Source organism: Oryx dammah, unplaced genomic scaffold (genome assembly GCF_014754425.2).
Source record: "Oryx dammah isolate SB20612 unplaced genomic scaffold, SCBI_Odam_1.1 HiC_scaffold_1, whole genome shotgun sequence".
NCBI lineage: Eukaryota > Metazoa > Chordata > Mammalia > Artiodactyla > Bovidae > Oryx > Oryx dammah.
This window is the reverse complement of record NW_024070185.1, coordinates 10,399,152-10,423,073: the sequence shown is the minus strand read 5'-3', so window position 1 is coordinate 10,423,073 and position 23,922 is coordinate 10,399,152. Positions and strand designations below refer to the sequence as shown.

Below are 23,922 nucleotides of genomic sequence, written 5' to 3'. Positions count from 1 at the left end.
AGGGACAGACGTGCAGAGACATGCCCTTTGGCCACTCCACGTAGCTGGAGGATATGCCTGGTGCCCGGGTTGTCCCACTGCTGGTCTTCATTGAGCATGTAAACCTTCACCGGCCTTTGGATGTCAGTCAGTGTGTGGCCCAAAGTCAAGGCACACGAGCCTGGCTTAAACTGTTGTCTCTAACCAACGGCTCACGTTTTTAAGACATTAGGTGATGGACTTAGATTTTAGCTTGTGGCCACAGGATAATGCTTGCTTATGCACCTCACTACCTCCCGAAGCATCCACGTACTCAGTTTGTCCCTTTGGTAAAGGAATCATTGGTGTTTGGTACACCAGTCAGAAGCCCCAGATTTATACCCCGTGTGGTCTGTTAGCTCTTACTGCAAATCCTAATAATTAGTAGTTGTCATTTATTACAGAGGAACACATCATCCCAACATTTAGTGGCTTAAAACAACCATTTTATTTGTTCAGTGATCCTGTGGGTCAGAAATTCAGCAGGGCATAGGGAAGATGGCTTGTCTCTGATCCATGATGTCGAGGGCCTCAGCTGCAGTGCCTTAAATGGTTGGCAGCTGCTGGGGTGATGCATCTGGAGTCTTTTCTAGGCAGCAGCGAGTGTGCTCGACTGAGACTGTCAGCGTGAGCACCTTGGTTCTTCTCCACACGCTTGAGCTTCTCCTGGCATGAAGGCTGCCCTCTCAGAGGCTTATAAGTTGTAGAACATCTTATGTGCGTTATTTATGGCTGTGTAATTTTTTTAAAAACCATAGATGTTAGTCACTGAAAACAGCAGTTATTTCACAGTCTTCATAGGTCAGGAATCTAGAAGCAATCTAGCTGGGTGCCTCTGGCCCAGAGAATCTCATAAAGCTGCAGTTAGGGTGTCAGCCAGGGCTGTAATTTCAGAGATTCAGCCGGGGTTGAAGGGTCCACTTCCAAGTTCACTGTGTGGTCTTTGGCAGACTTCAGTTCCTCACCGGCTGCTGGTCTCAGGGCCAGTGTTCCTCCCTAAGGCCACCATCTCTCTAAGGCTGCTCATAACGTGGCCACCTGCTTCCCCCAGCAGAGTGACCACAGACACAGAGCCCCTTTGTGATGGAAGCCCTAGTCTTAACAACCTGGTCTCAGAAGAGAGCCAGTGCGTCCACCCCACCTTCAAAAAGAAGAGGGTCATTTTGGTTTTTTATTACTTATTTATGTATTGGCTGCGCTGGGTCTCCGTTGCCGCACCGGCTTCTCTCTGCTTGCAGTGAGCTGGGCGCCACTCTATAGTGGTTGTGTTCAGGCCTCTCATTGCTGTCACTCCTCTTATTGTGGAGCACGGGCTCTCAGCGTACAGGCTTCAGAAGTTGCAGCATGTGGGATCTCCCCGGATCAGGGATCAAACCTGTGTCTCCTGCATTGGCAGGCAGATTCTTTACCACTGAGCCAGCAGGGAAGTCCTGAGGGTCACTTTACCTGCCACGATGTGGCTTCTGCCCCATTCTGTTGGTTAAGGAAGTCATTGGGTCAGCCCAGATTTAAAGGGAAAAGAAAAAACAATTCCACTTCTCAAAAAGACAGGATCTGGTAGTGGCTATCTTTGGATACTAAGTGATCAAACACATTCTAATTAACCTGTGATTAATAGGCATCCAGCCCCTTTCCACAGGAACCTTCATTTAGCCTTCTCCCAGGAGGGACTCTCTTTGGGCATACCTGGATTCAAAGGTTCTAGTCGTAATCCTGATATCCAGATTCTCATCCAGCCACCGAGGCAGCACAGTTACACCTGACTCGGTCCTAAGCAGAATCTGCCAGGCAGGCCCCGCAGGTCACACCTGCAGCCGACCTTTGTCTGCCATCTCTTCCGTGAGGATATTCCTGTTTCCCCCTACAGGCCTGTCTACAGATCTATGATGTTGACCTTTTCTGTCTTCCTCCTACGTTATGGAATATAAAAGACCAGTTTTAGACCAAGGGTGCCTGCTTTGAGATCGGATCCTAATCCACATTCCTTCCTCCCCATAAAAAACTGAAGATAGTTAATGCATCTTAAAGTCTTCTCTCCCCCCGCTTTACTTTGGGAAAGTAGTAAATTGTATATATACTAACATAAAATTTGCTGTTATAACCATTTTAAAGTATAGGGTTCAGTGGCATTAGTTACATTCATGATGTTGGGCAACTATCACCCCTATTTTCAAAACGTTTTCATCACTCCAGGCAGAAACGCTGTACTTATTAAGCAGCAATTTCCAATTCCCCCATCTCCCAAGCCCCTGGTAAGTTCCAATCTACTTTCTGTCTCTGTGAAATGGAATCAGACAACATATGTCCTTTCATGTCTGGCTTATTTCATTTAGCATAATGTCTTCAAGGTTCAGCCATGCTACACACACACACACACACACACACACACACAGACACACACACACACTTGCACTTTTGGGCTGTCACCATCTTTTGGCTGTTGTCAGTGATGTTGCTATCACACTGATGTATGAATATCTGTTTGAGTCTCTGCTTTCAGTTCTTTGCATCTGTATCCAGAAGTGAGGTTGCTGGGCTACTGGCGCTTCTGTTTAACTTTCTGAGGAATCGCCCCGTTGCTTCCTCCGGCTGCTGCCTATCAGTGAAAATGAATGAACAGTGCACAAGGGTTGTGTTTTCCCCACATCCTTGTCTGTGCCTGTCTTCATCTTTATAGCCATCCTAACAAGTGTGAAGTGGCGTTGTGCTGTGGCTTTGACTTACGTTTCCTTAATGACTAAACTGACATTGAACATCTTTTCGTGTGCTTCTTTGTGTGGATCTTTTTTTAAAGAGTCTATTCAAGTCCTTTGCTCATTTTGTATTAGGGTCATTGTCTTTTTGTTGATGAGCTATAAGAATTTTTAATATTTGCTGGCTGCTAGACTCTAAAATGATCTGTGATTTACAAATAGATATTCATAAAGATAGTGGTCTGTAGTTTTTTTTGTCGGGTTTGCCTGGCTTTGATATCATGGTTTTGTTAGCCTCACAGAATGAGTTAGGAAGTGTCCCTCTTCATTTTTTTGGATTTGTTTGGGAAGGATTGGTGTTAATTTTTGGTGTTAACACACTAGGCTATCCAGTGTGTTGGTATACATACATATTATTATTATTATCATACTCTCATAATTCTTTTTCTTGCTATAAAGTCAGTAGTGTTTCCTCTTTCATTTCTAATTTTAGCGATTTGAGTCTTTTTCTTTTGTACTTTCTTCCCCATACTTTGTATGATTTCAGTCTTTTAAAATTTATTAGTACTTGTTTGATGGTCTGATAACATGATCTAACTTGAAAAATGTTCCATATCCACCTTGGAAAATGTCTATTCTGCTATTGCTGGGTGGTGTGTTCTGTTAGGTCTCATTGGTTTAAAGTGTTGTTCAAGTCCTCCATTACTGAAAATGTGTACTGAAGGCTCCCACTCTTATTGCAGAACTAAGTCTCCTTTCAGGTCTGTCCATTTTTGCCTCAGATACTTTGGGGCTCTGTTGTTAGGTGTGTATATATAATTTTTAAACCTTGATGAGCTGAACTTTTTTTTTATCAATTTGTGACTATAGCCTGGCGGACCATAGTCTATGGGGTTGCAAAGAGTTGGACACGACTTAAGCAACTTAGCATGACTTATGTTACTTAGCATAGTGTCCTCAAGGTTCATCTGTGTGGTTGAAAATGGTGTACAGGTAGCTCTCCTCCTTTCTTAGGACTGAAATATATTTCAGTGTGTGATTTTTTTTTTTTAACCCATTACCCATTGACAGACACTTAAGTCATTTCCATATCTTGGCTCTTTGAATAATGCTACCAATAAATATGGTTGTGCCTATATCTCTTCAACAGCTGTTTTTATTTCTTTGGGGTATATACCCAAGTATGAAGTTTGCTGGATAATATGGTAATTCTAAATTTGGGACGAACCTCCTTGTGGTTTTCCGTAGTGGCTATACCGACTTCCACTTAGTGGTATGTATACAACACTCCTCTTTCCTTGGTATTCTCACCAGCACATGTTATCTTTCGTCATCTTGGTGATGGTCATGCAGCTTTGACTTGCATTTCCATGATGGTTGGTGGTGCTGAACACCTTTTCGTTTACTTATTGACCTTTTGGATGTCATCCTTGGATAAAAAGGATGTTTCTTTAGTTCTTCTGCCCATTTTTAAAATCAGATTGTTCAGCTTATGTGAGTTTTGATATATTTTGGATAAGAACCCTTTATCCAATATATGGTTTGCAGATACTTCCATTCTGTAGGTTGCCTTTTCATTTTGCCAGTTATTTCTTCTGCAGTACAGAGGCTTTTTAGTTTGATGCAGTCCCACATGTTGGCGTTTGCTTTAGTTGTCTGTGAACCTTTAGTTCTTTGCCCGTGGTTCCCTTATCTCCTTGAAGGTAATTAATAGTCGACTTTGCCTAGTAATTCCAGTGTCTAAGATACCTCATGCATAGTTTCTGTCAGCTTCTTTTTCTTGTGAATGAGCCTTCCTTTCTCGTCTTTGGTAGTGAAAAAGTGAAAGTTGCTCAGTCATGTCCAACTCTTGGGACCCCATGGACTATACAGTCCATGGAATTCTCCAGGCCACAATACTGGAGTGGGTAGCCTTTCCCTTCTCCAGCGGATCTTTCCAACCCAGGGACCGAATCCAGGTCTCCTGCATTGCAGGCAGATTCTTTACCAGCTAAGCCACAAGGGAAGTCTTTGGTATGCTTTGCAATTTTCTATTTAGAACCACACACATTCAGGAATAATAAAAGTCAGATTCTCCCCTTCCTCAGGGATTGCCCTTGAGGGCTGAGTCGTCCATTTGTATTTTCTTCAAACTTTTTTTTACAAATTCGGTGTTCTTTGTTGCATGTGGTCACTGAAATTTCTGTTTCCTTATCTCTGCAGTGGGCCTGTCACCTGATAGGGATTTCCTTAAAATGTCTGGACCTTAAAAAGATGGGTAGTGGATTAGTACCAGTACCTACTGTAAGATCTTCAAATCTTAAATAGATACTGTTACTGTCCACTCGCCCCAGCTGGCCACTGGAGGATGGTAGGTGGTTCTCTCTGCTGCCCTCCTACCAAATTCAGCAGCTTCTCGCTTCATCAAGCACTCCCCTGGTTGCTGTAAGTACCTTATCAGGTTCTGGTGTCCCCAAGTAGTTGGCTTTAAGTGTTTTTCCAGCTACTGGTTATTTCAGTAGAGGGACTAAATTATAGAATTTTCTACTGTATCATTTTCCTTCTTAAAATCTACCTTTTTTTAAAAAAAGACTATAAATAGAAAGGATCCTTCTTCCTATCTGGTCTTGAACTTCCTACCTGGTCTTTAACATGGCAGTCTTTAACTTCTGCAGAAACACACTGATGATCTGGGGCATGAACAAAGTAGTGGGAAGGATCTGTGACCTAGCAGACTTTCTGTGCTGGTAGGAACAGAGCCACTGACTTTTGAATTGGATGATTATAGGCCCTCCTATGAGTCATCAAACTCCCTGTGAAGAATAAACCCAAGAGCTATGGGATAACCCTTCAGCATCAGCCTATTTTAAGTTACCACAGTAGCTTCTGTTTAGTCTCTACACCTGCTTTATAAGTTCCCTGGTTTTATTCTTTCTTCATTTTTACTTTGTTGTCTTGGTATAGTCATTTCAAAACAGGGGAACATTTAGGTTGCTGGGTAACCGATTGAATCTCCTCTCCTAGGAGAATTCTCTGATGGAGAATAAATGTGCTGTGTTAATGACTTGTGATAACCAACTACTTTGAAGAGCTAAGATTATATATGGGTAACCTACTAAGAGTTTCTTTTTAACAGAACAGAAAAAAAAAATTATCTTTGAAAGATGCAGGGTCATTGAGTTAATTGGCTCCTTTTCAGCCAAAAGAAAAACGTTTTCAAGCAAAAAAGAAAAGGTTCAAAAGAAAAACCTTTCCCCAACTATGATATCAGTGTGTATTGTTGAAGAGCGAAATATCACCATCCTGCTAAGAGATCAATGAAATGTAATAAAATCTCATTTCAGTAGCAAATAAATGAAACTAATGAATGCATTTTCCTTGCATTAATGGTGCTAGTCATATATCAAGCACTTGGTAACTAGTTGATTAATTGAACCCAAAAGCAATTAAAAGTTTTTTGAGTTTGTTTTTATTTCACTGATTTTTTTTTTCCAAATTAAGTGATCATGGATCATTATCTCAATCTTTTGTATATAATCAGGAAAATCAGAAATTTGAGTATCAAAGGATAGATTTAGCATATTTTCTCACTTTTTTCAACTTTGGCTCTAGGAATATGATGTGGGCTCAATTTTAATTCAGTAAAACACAAAACTAGCTGTGAAACACAGCCCCATGTAGTAAAAAGACAAGGTAGTAAAAAAACAAAAGTAGTGTCAAAGAGCAGGAAAGAACTACCAGGTTTCTAATTAATTTTCTTACTCAAGCATGAAAATATCTACATTATTCAGATCAGTCACTCAGTCATTTCCAGCTCTTTGTGACCCCATGGACTGCAGCACACCAGGCTTTCCTGTCCATCACCAACTCCCAGAGCTTACTCAAACTCATGTCCATCAACTCGGTGATGTCATCCAACCATCTCATTCTCTGTTGTTCCCTTCTCCTGCCTTCAGTCTTTCCCAGCATCAGGGTCTTTTCCAATGAGTCAGTTCTTCACATCAGGTAGCCAAAATATTGGAGTTTCGGCTTCAGTATCAGTCCTTCCGATGAATATTAAGGGCTGATTTCCTTTGGAATTGACTGCTTTGATCTCCTTGCAATCCAAGGGACTCTCAAGAGTCTTCTCCAACACCACAGTTCAAAAGCATCAATTCTTCGGTGCTCAGCTTTCTTTATGGTCCAACTCTCACATCCATACCTGACATGGAAAAACCATAGCTTTGACTAGACAGATATTTGTTGGCCAAGTAATGTCTCTGCTTTTTAATATGCTATCTAGGTTGGTCATAGCCTTTCTTCCAAGGAGCAAGCATCTTTTAATTTCATTGCTGCAGTCACCATCTGCAGTGATTTTGGAGGCCCAAAAAATAAAGTCTGTCACTGTTTCCATTGTTTCCCCATCTATTTGCCATGAAGTGATGGAACCAGATGCCATGATCTTAGTTTTCTGAATGTTGAGCTTTAACCCAACTTTTTCACTCTTCTCTTTCACTTTCATCAAGAGGCTCTTTAGTCCTTCTTAGCTTTCTGCCATAAGGGTGGTATCATCTGCATATCTGAAGTTACTGATATTTCTCCTGGCAGTCTTGATTCCAGCTTGAGATTCATCCAGCCCAGCATTTCACATGATGTACTCTGCATATAAGTTAAATAAGCAGGGTGACAGTATATAGCCTGTATGTACTCCTTTCCTGATTTGGAACCAGTCTGTTGTTCCATGTGCAGCTTATAACTGTTGCTTGTTGACCTGCATACAGATTTCTCAGGTGGTCTGGTACTACCATTGCTTTAAGAATTTTTCACAGTTTGTTGTGATCTACACAGGCAAAGGCTTTGGCATAGTCAATAAAGCAGATGTTTTTTCTGGAGCTCTCTTGCTTTTTTGATGATCCAGCGGATGTTGGCAATTTGATCTCTGGTTCCTCTGCCTTGTCTAAATCCAGCTTGAACATCAGGAAGTTCACGGTTCATGTATTGCTGAAGCCTGGCTTGGAGAATTTTGAGCATTACTTTACTAGCATGTGAGATGAGTGCAATTGTGCAGTAGTTTGAGCATTCTTTGATATTGCCTTTCTTTGGGATTAGAATGAAAACTGTGGCTATTGCTGAGTTTTCCAAAGTTGCTGGCATGTTGAGTGCAGCATTTTCACAGCAGCATCTTTAGGATTTGGAATAGCTCAGCTGGAATTCCATCACCTCCACTAGCTTTGTTCATAGTGATGCTTCCTAAGGCCCACTTGACTTCACATTCTAGGATGTCTGGCTCTAGGTGAGTGATCACACCATTGTGCTTATCTGGGTCATGAAGATCTTTTTTGTATAGTTCTTCTGTGTATTCTTGCCACCTCTTCTTAATATCTTCCACTTCTGTTAGGTCCATACCATTTCTGTCCTTTATTGAGCCCATCTTTGTATGAAATGTTCCCTTGGTATTTCTAATTTTCTTGAAGAGCCCTCTAGTCTTTCCCATTCTGTTGTTTTCCTCTATTTCTTTGCACTGATCACTGAGAAAGGCTTTCTTATCTCTCCTTGTTATTCTTTAGAACTCTGCATTCAAATGGGTATATCTTTCCTTTTTTCCTTTGCCATTCGCTTCTCTTCTTTTCTCAGCCATTTGTAAGGCCTCTTCAGATGACCATTTTGCCTTTCTGCATTTATTTTTCTTGGGGATGGTCTTGTCATGAACCTCTGTCCATAGTTCTTCAGGCACTCTGTCTACTAGAGCTAATTCTTTGAATCTACTTGTCACTTCCACTGTATCATAAGGGATTTGATTTAGGTCATACTTGAATGGTCTAGTGGTTTTCCTTACTTTCTTCAATTTAAGTCTGAATTTGGCACTAAGGAGTTCATGATCTGAGCCACAGTCAGCTCCCAGTCTTGTTTTTGCTGACTGTATAGAGCTTCTCCATCTTTGGCTGCAAAGAATATAATCAGTCTGATTTCAGTATTGACGATCTGGTGATGTCCATGTGTAGAGTCTTCTCTTGTGTTATTGGAAGAAGGTGTTTGATATGACCAGTGTATTCTCTTGGCAAAACTCTGTTAGCCTTTGTCATACTTCATTTTGTACTCCAAGGCCTAATTTGCCTATTACTGCAGGTATCTCTTGACTTCCTACTTTTGCATTCCAGTCCCCTATAATGAAAAGGACATCTTTTTGGGTGTTAGTTCTAGAAGGTTTTGTAGGTCTTCATAAGCTGTTCAACTTCAGCTTCTTCAGCATTACTGGTTGGGGCATAGGCTTGGATTACTGTGGTATTGAATGGTTTGCCTTGGAAACAGGTCATTCTGTCATTTTTGAGATTGTACCCAAGTACTGCATTTCAGACTCCTTTTGCTATAAAGTCTCCTCCATTTCTTCTAAGGGATTCTTGCCCACAGTAGTAGATATAATGGTCATCTGAGTTAAATTCACCCATTCCAGTCCATTTTAGTTCACTGATTCCAAAAATGTCGATGTTCACTCTTGGTATCTCCTGTTTGACCACTTCCAATTTACCTTGATTCATGGACCTAACGTTCCAGGTTCCTATTCAGTATTTCCTTTATGGCATTAGACTGTCCTTCCATCACCAGTACATCCACAACTGGGTGTTATTTTTGCTTTGGCTCCATCTCTTTATTCTTTCTGGAGTTATTTTTCCACTGTTCTTCAGTAGCATATTGGGCACCTACCATTATTATTAGGCCAGAGTTTTTCTTGCCTTGAAGAAGTCCAGGAGATAAAACCCAGTATATACTCAAAAGAGGAAGAAATTGTTTAATTGATCAGAAATTTATTAAGTCACATTACAAATCTCATGTTCTTTCTATGTCCAGTTGGAATCTCTAACCCAAGTTTCCCCATTTCCATATGCATGAAAGATTGACTTATTTCCCCATTTAAATAAGCATTCATGTAGGTCAAATAACTTAATCTTACCTCTCTTTTTCATTTTTAAAAGTTGACAGTAAGCTGTAATAAGTAGACAGCAAAGTTCATTAAGTGCTAAAAAAAAATGAATTGTTTCACCAATCCTCATTTAGGTCAAGAACAGAACCAACATCCAATACCCTTGTTAACCCCACCCAGTCTTAATCCCCCTCTCTCCCCTTGCTTTCCTCCTTCCCTCAGGAGCATCCTTTTTCCTGTTTTCTTGGATGTTTCTTTATATTCTACTCCCTAATTATGAATCATTTATATATATAGTTTTGTGTTTAATTTTAGATAAGTGAGATCATTTTGGTACATTTTTGTTCTGGTTATTTTGGTGTAACATTGTGAGATTGGGTCCCATGGTATGTGGCAATGTTCATTCATTTTCACTGATAGGCAGGATTCCATTACACAACTATCTCACAATTTACCTGTCTTACTCTTGCTGGATATGTGGTTAGTTTCCAGTTGGGGTGGCCCATAAACACACATCTGTTTGGAATATATACCCAGGAATGGCACTGTTGGATTTCAGGGAATATATATGTTCAACTGTAAGAGTCTGCAAAGTAGTTTTCCAAAGTGCTAACATTTTTCATTCGTATTAGAATGTCAGTTGTTCAATATGATGTGTTTATAGTGATGTTTCTTCATAGTTTTAATTTACATTCCCTGATGACTAATGAAGTTGACTACCTTTTCGTAAGCTTATTGGCTATTCAGGTGTTCTTTTTTCTTAAGTGTCTGTGTATGAGATATATATTTTTTAAAATCTACAAGATGTTGTTATTACTACTGTTATAATTACTGTTAGGTACAGTCAATATTCATTTAGATTTACTAGTGTATTTACCACTTTCTTTGCTCTTTAGTCCTTGCTGCATCTATCTAAGGGTAGTTTATTCACCTTCATTGATATATGATGTAGATATATCACAATTTACTTGTTTTACTACTGATGAGTATTTATTTGGGTAATTTGCCAATATTGTTTTCTTTGTACCTGGAGAATTTATTCTAGTAAAATTCTGTTGGTAGCAAATTATCCTAATTTTAGTTGTATGAAATATTGTATTCTGGAAGTAAGTTTCAGTGAGTATAGCATTGGGCTTGCATTTTCTTTCAGTTCCTTGAAGCTGTATTTCCACTATTTTCTGCAGTCAGATGTCCGTCTTTGAGGATCTTCTCTGGCTGCTTTTGTGATTTTTTTTTTTTAAGTATTTCTTTATTTTTAGATTGTCTTTATTTTCTCTAGTTTTACTATGATTCTAGATGTGCATTTCATCTTCTTGGGATGGCTCAGGTTTCATTGAGTTTCCTTAATTGGTGGTTGACTTTTTAAGTTCCAAGTACTTTTCATTCTCTGATTCTATCCCATTGTCCCCCCCGCCCCCACATCCTGGGACTCCAGCTGAATACGTTAGACCTACGCATTGTACCCACTGTGTCTCACGTCCTGTGCCCCCGCCCCATTTCTCTGTTTCTCCATGCTTTGTTGTTGAAGTTTCTTCTGACTTAGTGACTACGCAACAACAGTACAAAGTTAAGTCTTGGCAGACTCTTGCAGCCTCGTGGACTGTAGCCCACCAGGCTCCTCTGTCCATGGGATGTTCTAGGCAAGAATACTGGAGTGGGTTGCCATTTCATTCTCCAGGGTATCTTCCACTTTACTGATTAAGTCTAACCTACCATTAAACTCGTCCATTGATGCCTTAGTTCTTAATTCTCTGATTTCTGGTATCTTTTTCAACTCTGTTACATCGTGTTTTATAGTTTCTTGTATTTTTTAAACATGCTTAACTCCAGCATCTATCTCCATGTATGTAGTAAGCAGAACTTTTCTACAATCTGTGTCAGATAATTTCAAATACAGAGTCTCTGCAGTCTCTTTTCTTCTGTTGTCTTGTCTTGATGTGTACCTACCTCACTGTTTATTATTTGCTGAGCATTTTATGAGAGAATTTGCTTTCAGGAATACTTCAAGACCTCGATGATGGGTGCTCCTCACCTTCCTCATACCATAGAGACAGCTCTTCGTAGAGGGAAGAGAGATACAGGGTGTTGCAGCTGATGTCTCTGGTAGCCACGTGCCTCATCCCTTTCTTCTTGCCCCCAGCCGGCCTTTGTGGATCCAGCTGCCCTTTCTGGGTTGGCATCACCACTGAGGCAGAAAAGGCTCTACTCCCTTCTCAGAGCTCACATATTCTCCCTATTTCCTGCCTGATCATCAGTAGCTGTTGGGTATTTTTCTAGTGGAAGCATTTTTAGTTTTGTGGACATTTTTTAATTGTCTGCAGTTAAAAAGTTGGTCCTAGCCATTTAGTCTGCCACAAGCCTGAAGTCACCTTTTCTATAAGCTTAAATACTCCTGGGGCTTCCCAGGTGGTGTTAATGGTAAAAAAACCCACCTACCAGTGCAAGAAAATGTTAGAGATGTAGGTTCATTCCCTAGGTCGGGAAGATTCCCTGGAGAAGGGAATGGCAACCCACTCCAGTATTCTTGCCTGGAGAATCCTGTGGACAGAGGAGCCTGGCGGGCTACAGTCCGTGGGGGTCTCAAAGAGTTGGACACGACTGAAGCGACTCAGCACACACTCCTGCCTGGTCTCCTCATGCTGTAGCTTCTAGTTTCCATCAGTGTTCCATCTTTGTTGCTTTTTTCCCTCAAATCTCTATTATCTCATATGTCTCTTCATTTTAAAAAGGGCGAGGACATTTATCAAAATTATTTAAACGGTACACCCTTCCCAGTAGCTCTCACGCATGTAAGAGCCACATCTGTTAACACAGGCAGGCCATACAAAACCATGTTACCAGAACCGTGTATGTAATTATTCTGGTTTTCACTGAGCCCTTGTTAGTGAAATGGAAATAAACCACTATATAAAACAAACATGGTGACCTTATCAAACAGAGGACAGCAAGAAACTGGACACAGAGAAGGTAAGGTGATTTCGACAAGTCAGCTGTTCTTTCTCTGCTGGAATAAAAATGGATGTGCCGTTGTTATCAGGGCTGACGAAATATTCACAGCCGAGAGCAAGGGAGGCGGGCTCGGCATCACCCACAACACAGGCGCCGGGGCTCCTTGGGAACACGCCGCCCTGGAGCCAGGCTGGCTCTGAGTTATGGTTGCTGTACTTGGCAGTTGTGTGACCTGGAGTTAGGGCGCTTTCTGCACCTCTCGTGCCTCCCGGGATAGTAATCCCAGTCTCGTTTGTGTGTGCCGAGCATCTAGCGTACGTGCCTGGCTTAGATGTAAAGGCTCCAGAGTGGCCTCCTCTAGCTTTATCCTCTACAGTCACTCAGCTCTATAGTTGCTGCTGCTTTTATTTTGCGATGGAGTTAGTCAGAATTGTGATTGTGTAACTGATTGTGATTCTGACAAGCGGGGTTGAGGCTCATTTCCTGCTTTTGACTTATTTTCTCTTTTAAAGGAAAAATGTGTTTATTCTCATCTTCTATGCTTCACTCTGGTATTGGATTTACCCCTTAGAGAGAAAGGGCTGTAGGAACATGAAGAAGCAGAGTGTTGAAGCCTAATCAGGTATCACCTTGACTAGTTGACTTCTTTTGCCTGCTTCCTCTATTTATGTAAAAATAGAATGCATTTTTTTTCTAATACCTATCAGTAGAATTTAAGGGCTTACCTGGTGGTGCTAGTGATAAAGAATTTGCCTGCCAATGCAGGAAACTCGGGTTCAGTCCCTGGGTCGGGAAGATCCCCTGAAGAAGGGAACGGCAACCTACTCCAGTATTCTTGCCTGGACCGAGGCCCGAGAAGCCTGGCGGGCTATAGTCTCTGGGGTCGTAGAGAGTCAGACATGACTAAGCACAAAGCACAGAATTTGAGTAAACAGTGAGGTTTGTTCCATTTTCATCTTTGATTTCACCTTTTTAAGGTTGTGTGACTCCCTCCCTCCCCCTTTATTAAACAGCACTGATCAGCTCACAGTTAAGCTGCTCTGTGGTCAGTGGCTGAGGCAGTTGGCCTGTACATTTGGGGTAATTTCCTTTCTTTCATCAACACTTAGAGTAGCTGAAACTGTGTTAAGCTAAAATGGTACACATGTTTCAAAGGGAGAGGTGATGTGGAAGCAGAGGCGTTTTTGTCCACCTTGAGGGACTGGAGACTCGAAGGCATCTGGTGTCATTTCCTTCTCCAGGGGATCCTCCCAACTCAGGGATCAAGCCATGTCTCCTGCATCGGCAAGTGGATTACTTACCACTGCACCACCTGGGAAGCCCATGCAGCCCCAGGCTGAGGGTTTAATCAAAGCAAAGGACACTGCTGGCTCCGGGTGGGATGAGAGGAGCAGAGGGCGGTCAGGTCAGTACTTGGTGGGGAAGCTGTTTCTGCATTGTGGCCTCTTGGCTTATTGCTCCAAGACTGACTGCCAAGAGCACCCAGCTCCCAGTAAACCTGGGGGAGATACCTCCAGTTCGTGGACTGCCCCCTCCTCCCTGTCGTGGAGGCTCTGCTGCCAGCCGTGGGTTCTGTCAACCAGGCTCCCTGAGGACAGCTGCACAGAGGTCACCCCTGCTCACCCCCTGGCCCAGGGACTGGCAGAGCCGCACGCAGGCCACCGGGTAGAGAACTCGCTTACTTTGGAGACAGCCCGTTGCCTGTCTGTCCTCAAGGGCAGAAGCCTGTGAGACAGCTGCTCACGTCAGTCCAGGAGCTCGGCTGACGTCAGCTGTGAGATGTAATTGCTTTTTCTTGGCCGTCTCGCAAGAGGAAAGTTACTGTGACGAGGAGCCTTGCTAACCAAGGAAAGCAGAAGGGGCAGAGCGTGGCCTCCACCCACCGCGGTGATGGTGCTTTTTCCCTTCTAAGCTGGCTGAGAATGCTAATACTTTTGCCAGCCTGTTCTGCAGAGGGTAGAAACAGAGGAAAATCTTTCTTTCAAGAAACAGGAGGCACAGAGAGATACAAATGGGGAATATATTTGTTTAAGTAAGAAGTGAGAGTCCAGGCTGGCTAAAGGTCAAACTTCTCTCCCTAAAATACTGACAGCTTCCCTAGTGGGCCGGAAGTAGACTTCCCATCTCAGTGCTACTGATGTTACTGAAAAGAAGGATCGGAGCTTGAAAATGTGCTGCTGCTGCTAAGTCGCTTCAGTCGTGTCCGACTCTGTGCGACTCTATAGACAGCAGCCCACCAGGCTCGTCCATTCATGGGATTTTCCAGGCAAGAACACTGGAGTGGGTTGCCACTGCCTCCTCTGTGAAAATGTGCCTTTCCTTCAAAAAGATACATAGCAAGCAAAGCCTGAAGGTCTCTCCTCCCTCAAGTTGGTAATAGTTTCCAGGCCCCGTCTTCTGTATTAGGGCAGAAGTTGGGAACTGGGGAGTCTGTATGCTCAGTGGGACTTTTTTCTGTTGTTGTTGCACTGGGTCTCAGTTACAGCAAGGGCTTCTCTCTAGTGGTGGCATGCATGCTTATTTGCACCATGGCATGTGGGATCTTAGTTCCCTGACCAGGGATCCAGCCCACATCCCCTGCATTGGAAGATGGATTCTCAACCACTAGCCCCCAGGGGAGTCCCTCAGTGGGACTCTTAACTGAGGAGTGCTGAGTTGTACCCCAGTAAAGCTGTTCATTAACCAGCACACTTGGAGTGCGCCGGATCATGGAACTTTGTGGTTGTCCAGGGGTTGTTGAATCCTTGCTGCGTGTAAGGAGCAGCTTCTCTCTCACCTCTGTAGCTATTTATGGTGGACAGATGTTGGCTGGGGCATGCCTGGGGAAGTAAAGCTCTCTGACAAGCTGCACGTCTTCAGCCTGGACTGTAGCCCGCCGGGCTCCTCTGTCCAGGGGATTCTTCAGGCATGAATACAGGAGTGGATTGCCATGCCCTCCTCCAGGGGATCTTCCCGACTCAGGGATCGAACCTACACCTCTTACGTCTCCTGCATTGGCAGGCACATTCTTTACCACTAGTGCCACCTGGGAAGCCCTCAATCTGGTTATAACTGGTAAAGAAGATGGTAAAGATTACCCTCATCTGTATTTGAAAGAGGAGATTTAAACTTCATTCCATCTGCTGATGGACATCTAGGTTGCTTCCATGTCCTGGCTATTATAAACAGTGCTGCAGTGAACGTTGGGGTACACGTGTCTCTTTCAGTTCTGGTTTCCTCGGTGTGTATGCCCAGCAGTGGGATTGCTAGGTCGTATTGGCAGTTCTATTTCCAGTTTTTTAAGGAAGCTCCATACTCTTCTCCATAGTGGCTGTACTAGTTTGCATTTATTGCTTGTAGACTTTTGGATCGCAGCCATTCTGACTGGTGTGAAATGGTACCTCACTGTGGTTTTGATTTGCATTTCTCTGATAAGGAGTGATGTTGAGCATCTTTTCATGTGTTTGTTACCAATACAGTATTGTAAAACAAAATAAAGTAAAATTAGAAAAACAAACTTGATTCCAGTGACTGAGCTGAGCAGAATCAAAAGGAAACATTAAACCTAGCTTGTGACTTCACGTAGGTAGGAAGCTAGAAGCACAGAAGTCTGATGGATGAGTTGATCATTGTTGAAGCTGGGTGCTGGGCATTTGGAGGTTCAGTCTACTATCGCCTCTACTTTTGTTTGAAATTCTTCATAATAGATTGTCTTAAGCCCATGGGAAATGACATCTGTTTTGTAAAATTAGAAGTATAAAAAGCCAACCTCACCTCACACCAGTCAGAACAGCTATCATTAAAAAGTCTACAGATACTGAATGCTGGAGAGGATGTGAAGAAAAGGGAACCCTCCTACCCTGCTGGTGGGAATGTAAGCTGGTGCAGCCACTCTGGAGAAGAGTATGGCTGTTCCTTAAAAAACTAAAAATAGAGTTACCGTATGATCCTTCAGTCCCACTCCTGGGTGTATGTCTAGAGAAAACTAATTTGAAAAGATACATGAGGCCCGATATTCACTGTAACACTATTTACAATAGCCAAGACATAGAAGCAACCTAAATGTCTGTTGACAGATGAATGTATGGGGAGTGTGTGTGTATATATACAAATACACATTCACTCACATACATACAATAGAATATTAGCCATAAAAAAGAATGAAATATTGCCTTTTGCAGCAACATGGAGCGACCTATATAGATGATCATACTAAGTGAAATCAGAAAGACAGATGCCACTTATATGTGAAATTTTTAAAAATGATACAAATGAACTTATTTACAAAACAGAAACAGACTCACAGAGAAATGTGTGGTTACTAAGGGGGGAAGGGATAAAGTAGGAATATGGGATTAACAGATACACACTACTATATTTAAAAGAGATATCCAACAAGGACCTACTGTACCATGCAGGGAACTGTACTCAACATCTTGTGTGTGTGTATTTATAACTGAATCACTTCACTGGATACTTGAGACTAACACAATACTACAAATTAACTGTACTTCAGTTTCCTAAAAAATCCAGTTATATTTCTGAAAATTTTAGGGGATGTTTTTATTAGCTAGCAATAATTGTATAAATCAGGGAGCTACTGTTTAATAGATACAGACTTTCAGTTTTACTGCTGTAGACTGGATGGTGGTGAGGGTTGAACAACAGTATGAAGCTCCTTAATGCCAGGAGACTGTACAGTTAAAAATGGTTAAAATGATAAGTTTGTCTTATGTATTATTACAGTGCCCCAAAGTACCAAACAAAATGGCTTACACCAAACAGAAAACATTTTTCACAACAGCTTCCTAGGTAAGCAGCTTTAAGATTGGCTACTTCATGATTCAACAGCATCAAAAAGGACCCAGGTTGTCTTCAGCTGCCCACTCTGCCAGCGTCCACCCACCTGCTTCATCCTTAGCCAACTCCCTCATAAGCTACCTGCCCCAGCCAGAAATTTCTTTCTAACAGACTCACAGATACAGAGAACACATTGGTGGTCACCACTGGGGAGAGGCAAAGTAGGGGTAGGGAACCAAGAGGCACAAAGTACCACGTATGGAGTAAATAAGCTACAAGGATATATTGTATACCACAGGGCGTATAGCCAATATTTTATCATAACTTTAAATGGAGTACGGTTTAAGAATTTTGAGTCACTGTGTTGTACGTGTGCAACTAGTATTATGGATCAACTATACTTCAATTAAGAAAAAAGGAAAATGAATTTCTTTCCAAAAGAACATACATGAAAAGAGACCATCTAAGAGCAAGAAAGGCTTCCAGAACCATCACATATCACTCAGCATCCCCACTTGAATGTCTTAACAGCCATTTCACCTGCAGCACAGCCAAAGCCAAGCTCCTGGTGTCCTCCCCACCGTTCCTCCCAGCATCTTCCAATCTCACTAACTGGCAATCCATTCTTTCTCCAGATCTATCCTTATTCAGCCAAAAACCTTAGAGTCATCTTAAGCCCCACTCTTCACATCCATCAGCAGATTCTTCTAACTCTCCCTTTTAAGTATTTCAAGATTCCAGCCGCTCTTCACCACTATGATTCTTCTTTGAGCCACCTTCATCTCTTACCTGGATTGTTGCAATAGCTTCTTAACTGGTCTCCCTGTTTCTGCCCTTGGTTGTGTGTATACGTGCTTAGTTGCTCAGTTCAGTCGCCCAGTCATGTCCAACTCTCTGCGACCCCATGGGCTGTAGCCCACCAGGCTCCCCTGTCCGTGGGATTTCCCAGGGAAGAATACTGGAGTGGGTTGCCATTTCCTCCTCCAGGGGATCTTTCTGACCCAGGGATTGAACCCTGGTCTCCTGCATTGCAGGAGATTCTTTTACTATCTGAGCCACCAAGGAAGCTGCCCTCTGCCCTTGGTTACTTACTTGCTGAACTAGTACGTGCAGGCATGGATCTGGGTACTAGCAATTCTGCAGGTAAAAACCCTGCCCTCCTGGAACTTTCCTTCTGTTCTCAAAATAGCATTCAGAGCCATCTCTTTCAAAGGTAAGTCAGTCATGTCACTTTTCTGATCAGAATCCTTAATTTATGCTACAGTCTGTGCATTGCAGCTGAAGTGAAGAAAAGCTCGTTTTAATCTTAGGGTGCCTCTGCCAAATGCTGTCATGTCACAGAGCAAAGTTCAGTTTGAATGCAAACTTTAAAGTGGAAGAAAGGATGACAAAAGTCATTTCTAGCATGTTTGTGTGTTTCTAGGATTCTAGAAACAGAAAGCTCTGTGTTGAATGACTTCAGAGACATCAGTGTGATACACTGATCCCTCTGGTAATGGTTTCTTAGCCACCTACCTCTCATCCTTTTTCCTTATGCTGTTGAATTCTTTATATAAATAGAGCTGTCAAAAGCCATGGAACATCTATTAAATGGATGTACACCCTCATGGGATTTTTTTAAATCGAACTATGAAGTACATGAATAAAGTACAGTGTTTTCAGTGTACCATGTAATTTGTGTGTATGTGTAAGTTCCCACGTATTAAATAACTTCTAACCCAGATCAAGATACACCATTTTCAGCATTCCAGAACATTCCTCTGTTCTCTCTGTCAATCCTTATTGTCTTCCAAATATAACCAGTATTCTGACCTTTATCACCATAAAATTAGTTTTGTCTGTTTCTGAACTTTTCATTGATGGACTCATATATCTAGTTTCTTTTGTGCAAAATTAGATCTGTGAGATTCATCCATGGTGTTGGAGGTAGCTCTAGTTCCTGCTTTCGTGTTGCCGTATTAGTATTCCATTGTGTGAACATCCTGTACTTTATCCATTCTACTATTGATTGATATTTGGATTATTTCCTGTTTTGGATGTTATGAGTATCCTGTCTTTTGTTGGCTATAAGTATTTGTTTCTCTTTTCACTGTGGGAATGTGATTGCTGGGACATAGGACCTGCTTACAGATACAGAACTTTAGGAGATAATGCAAACGCTAAAGTGGATGGAGCCTGGGGGGCTACAGTCCGTGGGGTCGCTAAGAGTTGGATACGACTGAAGTGACTTAGCAGCAAAGTGGTTGTACCCTGTGAGGGGGGACTTCCCAGGTGGCGCCAGTGGTACAGAACCCTGCTGCCAATGTAGGAGACATAAGAGACTTGAGTTCGATCCCTGGGTCAGGAAGATCCCCTGGAGGAGAGCATGGCAACCCACTCCAGTGGGGAATCCCATGGACAGGGGAGCCTGGTGGGCCACAGCCCATGGGATTGCAGAGAGTTGTACCGAATTGAAGCGACAGCATGCATGCACACACGCACCTACCCTCTGAGAGGCGTGAGATGTCTTCCTGGATCCAGTGGGTCTGAGCAGCCTGACCCATTATTTGTTCATGCTTCTGTCTTCCCCCAGCTCTACCCCAAACCACAGTGTTGAACAGAAATGATGATTAGAACACAAAGACAAAGTGAAATTGTACAAGACAAAATATCAGTAATCCTGGGAAATTCTCCAGTGACCTCTTACTACATGACAATTCTGTGGTTAACCTCCATCACATCAACTTCAGTTCTGTTTTCATAATACTTGAAAGATCTTGAAAAGGGATGGGAAACAAAACACGATGGGAAGGCTGTTCCTAAATAGCAAATGTTTGGGCTAAAGAATGAGATTAGACTGGAGAGGGCTAGCAATGGCCTGATTTCACACACAATATTGATCACTAGGAATACAATGGAGAAGGCAATGGCACCCCACTCCAGTACTCTTGCCTGGAAAATGCCATGGACAGAGGAGCCTGGTAGGCTGCAGTCCATGGGGTCACTAAGAGTTGGACACAACTGAGCAACTTCACTTTCACTTTTCATTTTCATGCATTGGAGAAGGAAATGGCAATCCACTCCAGTATTCTTGCCTGGAGAATTCCAGGAACAGAGGAGGCTGTTGGGCTGCCATCTATGGGGTCTCACAGAGATGGACACGACTGCCACGACTTAGCAGCAGCAGCAGGAATACAAAGTGACAAACAAGATACATAGAGCTTCCACCACAGGGGGAGGTCAACCAGCATCACAGTGCCCCATGGTGAGAGCTGCAAAGCACTGAAAAGAAAAATGCCAGTGTCTTCCTCTACGTTACACACAGAGTAAGACTACAACGCTACTGACACCAGAAGAAGTGTTTTCCACACATCGTGTGATTCTGTGGCACCAGCTGGGTGGCCTACAGTTAACTCAGTTCTCACACTGGCTCCCTGGAGATGGCGTCAGACCCCACAATTCAGTCCCCAAGACCACCTCCACTTTGGATGCGAATCGCAAGTCTAGGTTGTCAGCGTGCCTCTGACCAACCAGTTCCAGATCAGAGGATCCCACGCCCCTCCCCAGAGTTTAATTCATTTGCTAGAGGGCACAGCATGGGCCAAGCCTGGAAGCTAGGTAAAGAGCCAGACATACAGGGAACTTAAAACTTCACCAAGGCTGAAGCATAGTGTTTCCAGGGAAAATAGTAGCAAGAGATGAAGCTAGAAAAACCATCAGATATCAGATCATTCAAAGTTTTAAAATAATAACAGCAGCCAGTGTTTCAGAAGAAATGACCTTTTCTTGGACTTAAACACATCTCAAGGACCATCTCACTTACTATTCACCATCCTTAAGATACAGGTACATTATTACAGATGATAAAATGTAGGTTCAGGGAAATTAAATAATTGGCCAAAGCCACAGCCCTTAAAACGACAGGTCTAGGCCTTAAACCCATGTCTAACTGATCAAAAGCCCATACTCTCAACCACTCATGTAGATAATTGGAGAAGGAAATGGCAACCGACACCAGTATTCTTGCCCAGAGAATCCCATGGACAGAGGAGCCTGGTGGGCTGCCGTCTGTGGGGTCGCACAGAGTTGGACACGACTGAAGCGACTTAGCAGCATATAGATAATACCACATAAACCACGCTTTATCCTCCTGGGAGCTCAACTTCTTATATGTGTTCATGTTTTATTAGAGAGACACCATTTACAATAATTTTCTCAAATGGAAGTAATATGTAGATTCCTTTTCAAGAAGAAAAAGTTTACAGACCTTTAGTAGTTGACTTAAATCAGCTAATGTTCCTTAAAATGTAGGCAAATAAAAAGTCAGCGTAAGTTCCTGGTGCTTAAACTACTTGTATATCAAAAGAAATACACGAAATTAATACCCCCCAAAACCTATAAAACAAGGTGCAAATTAAGTACCACTAATTTAACGTCACTGACATTGTTTTGCGGAAATGGTTTCTCTGGAGGAGTGAGTGGCATTGATACTTCTCTGGGTCAGGGCATCGAGGCTGCGGAAACCCCACGTCCCACACTTGTCCTCTTGTTCAGCCTCCCAGGAAACCATGACGCTGTCTGGCTTCACTCGGAGTGTGGACATCGCACACATTAGGTCCACCACTCTCCCTTCACCTATAACATCTAAAGCCGTGCTGCATGGTGCCCACAGGGTTGTAAACCCATCCGCTCTGAAACACAGTTTCTATGCTTTAATGCAACTTGAGTTCTTTTTTTTTTTTTTAATATATTTTTTTTACTTTACAGTTCTGTATTGGTTTTGGCATACATTGACATGAATCCACCACGGGTGTACATGCGTTCCCAAACATGAACCCCCCTCCCACCCCCCTCCCCACATCATCTCTCTGGGTCATCCCCGTGTACCAGCCCTAAGCGTGCCATATCCTGCATTGGACATAGACTGGCAATTCGATTCTTACATGATATTATACATGTTTCAATGTCATTCTCCCAAATTCACCCTCTCACTCTCCCACTGAGTCCAAAAGTCCGCTATACCCATCTGTGTTTTTTTTGCTGTCCTGCATACAGGGTCATCATTGCCATCTTTCTAAATTCCATATATATGTGTTAGTATGCTGTATTGGTGTTTTTCTTTCTGGCTTACTTCACTCTGTATAATCGGCTCCAGTTTCATCCATCTCATCAGAACTGATTCGAATGTATTCTTTTTAACGGCTGAGTAATACTCCATTGTGTATATGTACCACAGCTTTCATCTGTTGCAACTTGAGTTCAGAATTCATAACAGTTCCAGACTTACTAAAATGAGATTCAATCTGGAATGGACTTCGGTCTGTGAGTGAGTGGGAGGCTGAAGGAGGACAACTCAGAGGGACGCGTGTGCTGGCTGTTGAGGGCTGCTAAGGTTACACTTGGGCTTCCCAGGCGGCAGCACTTGTAAAGAACCCGCCTAACAGTGCCGGAGACATAAGAGTAGCGGATTCGATCCCTAAGTCAGGAAGATCCCCTGGAGGAGGAAATAGCAGCCCCCTCCAGTATTCTTGCCTGGAGAAACCCATGGACAGAGGAGCCTGGTGGGCTACAGGCCACGGGGTCACAGAGAGTCAGACATGACTGAGCAACTTAGCACTCACGCACAGTTAAGCTTAATAAAGACTCTGACTTCTGTTTTTTCTGCTTCTTTACAGGGGTCGGCACCAGGAACTATTACAGAAAGATTGGCTACAGATTGCAAGGTCCATACATGGTAAAGACGCTAGAGTAACACCACACCAGTCCACTTTGAGGCATCGTCTCCCTGGCGGGAAATGGATCCAGGATGTCTTGAAAACTCAGCAAAGCAAATGGCCCTCCCTGAGCCCCTGGCGGGAGGCTCCCCCTCACCCTGGAGCCTGAAAACCTTGCTTAGGGCTGGGCCGGGCTTCTGCTGACCAAGCCCATGGAACCTGGACACTCAGAGCCCCCCCACATCACCCGCTCCTGCATGTTCTCAAGACATCACCTGTTTTCGAGGCTTAACTCCTGTATCTAGTTTCTTGGTTTTGCATGATACTTGCAAGTGACCTAACCGTGACTCAGGCAGAGACAAAAAGCAAGTTAATCAGCTCATTTGGACACCACGATTCATGAACTAAAACTGGCTATGTCACTTAAGGAGTAAACTTAGGGGTAGGTTATTTATATAGAGTATAGACAAAGAGTCGTGTTGGGATCATGTGAAAACTGTCAGACGTTGATCTCTGTTCTGTTACTATAATACGTACTCATTCCAGCACTAGTTTAAAAAATGAGCTTTCATTTTAATGGCAGTCATTGTGGTTCCTGCGCTGCTGTTTGAAATAACTGTGATGGGGAGAGAACAGGTGAGGGTTCCAGCTTGAAACCAGCCTTTCTCAGTTCACAGGCTACCATTGACAAAGGGCCATTACAGACATCCATTTATTTCAGGATTTTTATTGCCTGTACTTCCCACACACTTAACTGCAAAACACCATGGGCGGCACTTTCACGCAGAGAAGCATTTGGCGTCCTCATTGGTCTGTCCTGAGCAGGCAGTCTGCCACACACATGTCTGAGCCTGTGTGTCCCTAAGTCAAGACACATAGACACAGCCATTGTTCCCTGCATTTTAATTCTTCC

General features: G+C 42.9%; 1 protein-coding gene across 2 annotated transcripts in view; it reads left to right on the top strand.

Moving 5' to 3' along the window:
- The window catches only part of ELP3 (elongator acetyltransferase complex subunit 3), a 127,347-nt gene extending 103,756 nt beyond the window's left edge, over nt 1-23,591 (top strand). For both annotated transcript variants that reach the window (XM_040237018.1, XM_040237027.1), the window contains exon 15: nt 22,971-23,591. In XM_040237018.1, coding sequence (XP_040092952.1) covers nt 22,971-23,047 — 77 coding nt within the window. In that variant the 3' untranslated portion in view covers nt 23,048-23,591. The remainder of the gene's footprint in view (nt 1-22,970) is intronic.
- Nucleotides 23,592-23,922: the final 331 nt, after the last annotated feature.